General features: G+C 67.6%; 1 protein-coding gene across 1 annotated transcript in view; it reads right to left on the reverse strand.

Moving 5' to 3' along the window:
* Window positions 1-2,127: 2,127 nt before the first annotated feature.
* RPL13 (ribosomal protein L13) overlaps window positions 2,128-2,741 on the reverse strand; it is a 1,350-nt gene continuing 736 nt past the window's right edge. Inside the window, exons 2-4 of the mRNA XM_004679907.2 lie at window positions 2,580-2,735; window positions 2,382-2,438; window positions 2,128-2,304 (exon numbers count right to left, since the gene is read on the reverse strand). Of these exons, the coding sequence (XP_004679964.1) occupies window positions 2,146-2,304; window positions 2,382-2,438; window positions 2,580-2,735 (372 nt within the window). The 3' untranslated portion in view covers window positions 2,128-2,145. The remainder of the gene's footprint in view (window positions 2,305-2,381; window positions 2,439-2,579; window positions 2,736-2,741) is intronic.

Consider the following 2,741-nt stretch of genomic DNA (forward strand, 5'->3'; position numbering starts at 1 on the left):
CAGGGGGCCACGAAGCCCTAATTTCAGCGCTAAATACCTCCACCACCCGCTGGCCCCGCGTTTCTGCCACTTCAGCCGGGCTCTGGCCCCTGGAGACAGGTAAAACTCGCTGTCGCTTCCTATCGCGGGCCAGGGAGGGCCCTGGCCGTCCCGAGGTGTCCGGGCCGAGGGTGGCTCTGTCCGAGGGGTGGGCAGCTGCCCCACCTGGCTCTGGGCGGCTCGCAGAGCGGAAGAGGCGTGTTCCGGGACACAGAAACCACCTTCCAGCCCATTCTCTGCCCATTTCTGCCTAAAAATAGCACAGACCTGGCCAGGAGCCAGGACAGAGGGCCACCCGGAGGCGGGCAGCAGGGTGCGCGGCCGCTCGGCGTGGGCGTCCTGGGCCGGGCTCCACCGACCCCCTCCTCCAGCCAGCACCCGCCCCTGGCGCCCAGCGGGGCTCGGGCAGCCCCGGGACCCAGTGTCCACAAGGCGCCCCGGCCTCGGGGCGCAGCTCCCCAGGCCCGGTGTGCACAGCTCGGCCATTTCTCCTGGCCAGGTCCTGGTGCCCGAGGCGCCCTCCCGGCCTCGCACCTCAGCGTCCCAGCCAAGACAGGCCCGCTGGCAGGAAACGAGACCCCCACACAACTTGCTTTGTTAGACAGGAAAGTGACACATGTTCCTGGCTGAGGAAAAGCCAGGAAAATGCGGATAAGCAGCGCCAGCCCGCGGCACCGCCCGCCCTGCGCGGCCCTCCTGGCCCTCCCGCAAGGCACAAAGCCTCCGCCCGAGTCTGGGCCCAGCCTGCCCTGCTCCCCACGGGCTCTGCGCCCCTGGCGCTGGGAGGTGGGGCCCCCATGGGGCTGGGTCAGGCAGGGTCGTGCAGCGTGAGGGGGTGGCGAGGGCGGGCGGTAAAGGGAGCTCTCAGCCTGCAAGTCGCGCCTGGACTCACGTCCGTGACCCCTAGGGCTTCTTCCCCGCGGCCTCTGGGACTGCAGGCGGGAGGGGCCGCCCGACACAGGTCCCCGCCTCGTTGGCCTGCAACCTGGACCCTGCTGCCCTGCGAGCAGGCGCGGATGCTGCGGCTGGCCAGGGACAGGCCCACAGCCCCTCAGCTGGTGGGGGGAGGGCCCGGGAGCTCCCCCACCTGTCGCGGGCCATCCCTGCTTCCCCTCCCTCCCAGGCGCGTAGCCCCTTCTGGGCTGCCCAGGGCAGGGAGGACCCCTCTGTAAACCGGCCCTAGCAGGGAGCTGGGGGTGCAGCTGTGCGTGAGGGGGGAGCCTTCCCGGGGAGGCCTGGAGCACCTTTGCGGCTGGAAAGGCCTCCTGCGCCCTGATGCAGCCCTGGGGAGGTGCCCTGCACACCCACCACCCCCAGCCAGGCTGAAGCCCAGAGCAGTGACGCTCGGAGACACTGGGCAGGGGCGACTTTCCTCAGAACACGGAGCAGCCACGAGTGGGCGCGCCAGGCTCCTGCTGCAGACCAGGCTCTGCCTCCAGCCCCACGTCCCTTCGCTGCAGCGGGAACAGGGACCTCCCGCGCACCTGTGACTGGGGGTGCCTTCTCTTTGCCCTTTGCCTAAAACCTTGTCCTTTGGAAGCACAAAAGGGGAGCGCCCTGGGGGCACAGGGCCCAAGTCTCCCCAACACGGAACTGCAGCTGCTGCAGCCCGAGTGCGACCCGCCAGGGAGCGCCCCGCAGCTGCAAGAGCCCCTCCTGTCCCCCACTGCTCTCAGCAGTGGACCTGCCCGCTCTCTCTGCTCCCCACCGTCTGAGGAATCCTCTCGCCCCCGCCACCCCACCCCTGGCCTGCAGCCCAGCTTGTGTATAAATAGGTCTGTGTAAATAGAGCTTGTGGCGGCGACTCCCCAATCCTGAGGGCACCTTTCCTCAGAATCAAAGTCCAACGTGACCAAAACAGGAAAACTACACCCTGCAACGATTAAACAAAGTGAACAATAAATTAACCTGCTCCAACTCCTGGCGAAGCAATGCGACCTCCTGGGAGGTGGAGACAGGAAACCAAGGGCCCTGCCCCAGGCTGAGGTGCTGCCGCCTCCTGGTGGGGGGCCGGGGAGGGCTAGTGCCCAGTGGGAAACGGGGGGCAGCCCCCCGCCTGGCCCTGCTGCAGACACTCGGCTCATGGCACCAAGGACAATGTACAATTTATTTTTTCTTTTCGACGTCCTGCTCTGCGGCCTCCTTGGCCCTCTTCGCCCGGATGCCGAAGAGCCGCGCGTTGGCACGGGCCATGCGGAGGCTGGCGAAGGCCTTGAAGTTCTTCTCCTCGTCCGTGATGGGCCGGGCCTTCTCTTTCCTGTACACCTGTGGGAACACGGGGTCAGTCCCTGCCGAGGCCGGGGGAGCCCGGCGCAGGGGTGGGCAGACCCGCCCGGGCTTACGTTCCGAATGCGCATGACCGGTCCCGTCAGCTGCGTGGCCAACTTCAGTTCTTCGGCCTGTGTCCAAGAGAAGAGGGTCAGGGACTCGGCTCCCGGCACGCCCCCGAGACAGCAGGCTGGGCTCAGCTCTCCCACTTGACCTTCCCGGGCAGGAGGCCACCCCCAGTGCGAGGCCCCGCCACTTCCCCGGCCACTCACAGAGCTGTCCCCCTTCTTGGGGGCGGCGGGCTTCCTGGGGAAGAGGATCAGCTTGGAGCGGTACTCCTTGAGCCGCTGCACGTTGGCCTGCAGGGACTCGGTGGACTTGTTGCGCCTCCGCGGGTCCACCGAGATGCCGATGGTCCTGGCCACCTTCTTGTG

Source organism: Condylura cristata, unplaced genomic scaffold (assembly GCF_000260355.1).
Source record: "Condylura cristata isolate star-nosed mole 26May11 unplaced genomic scaffold, ConCri1.0 scaffold00009, whole genome shotgun sequence".
Lineage (NCBI taxonomy): Eukaryota > Metazoa > Chordata > Mammalia > Eulipotyphla > Talpidae > Condylura > Condylura cristata.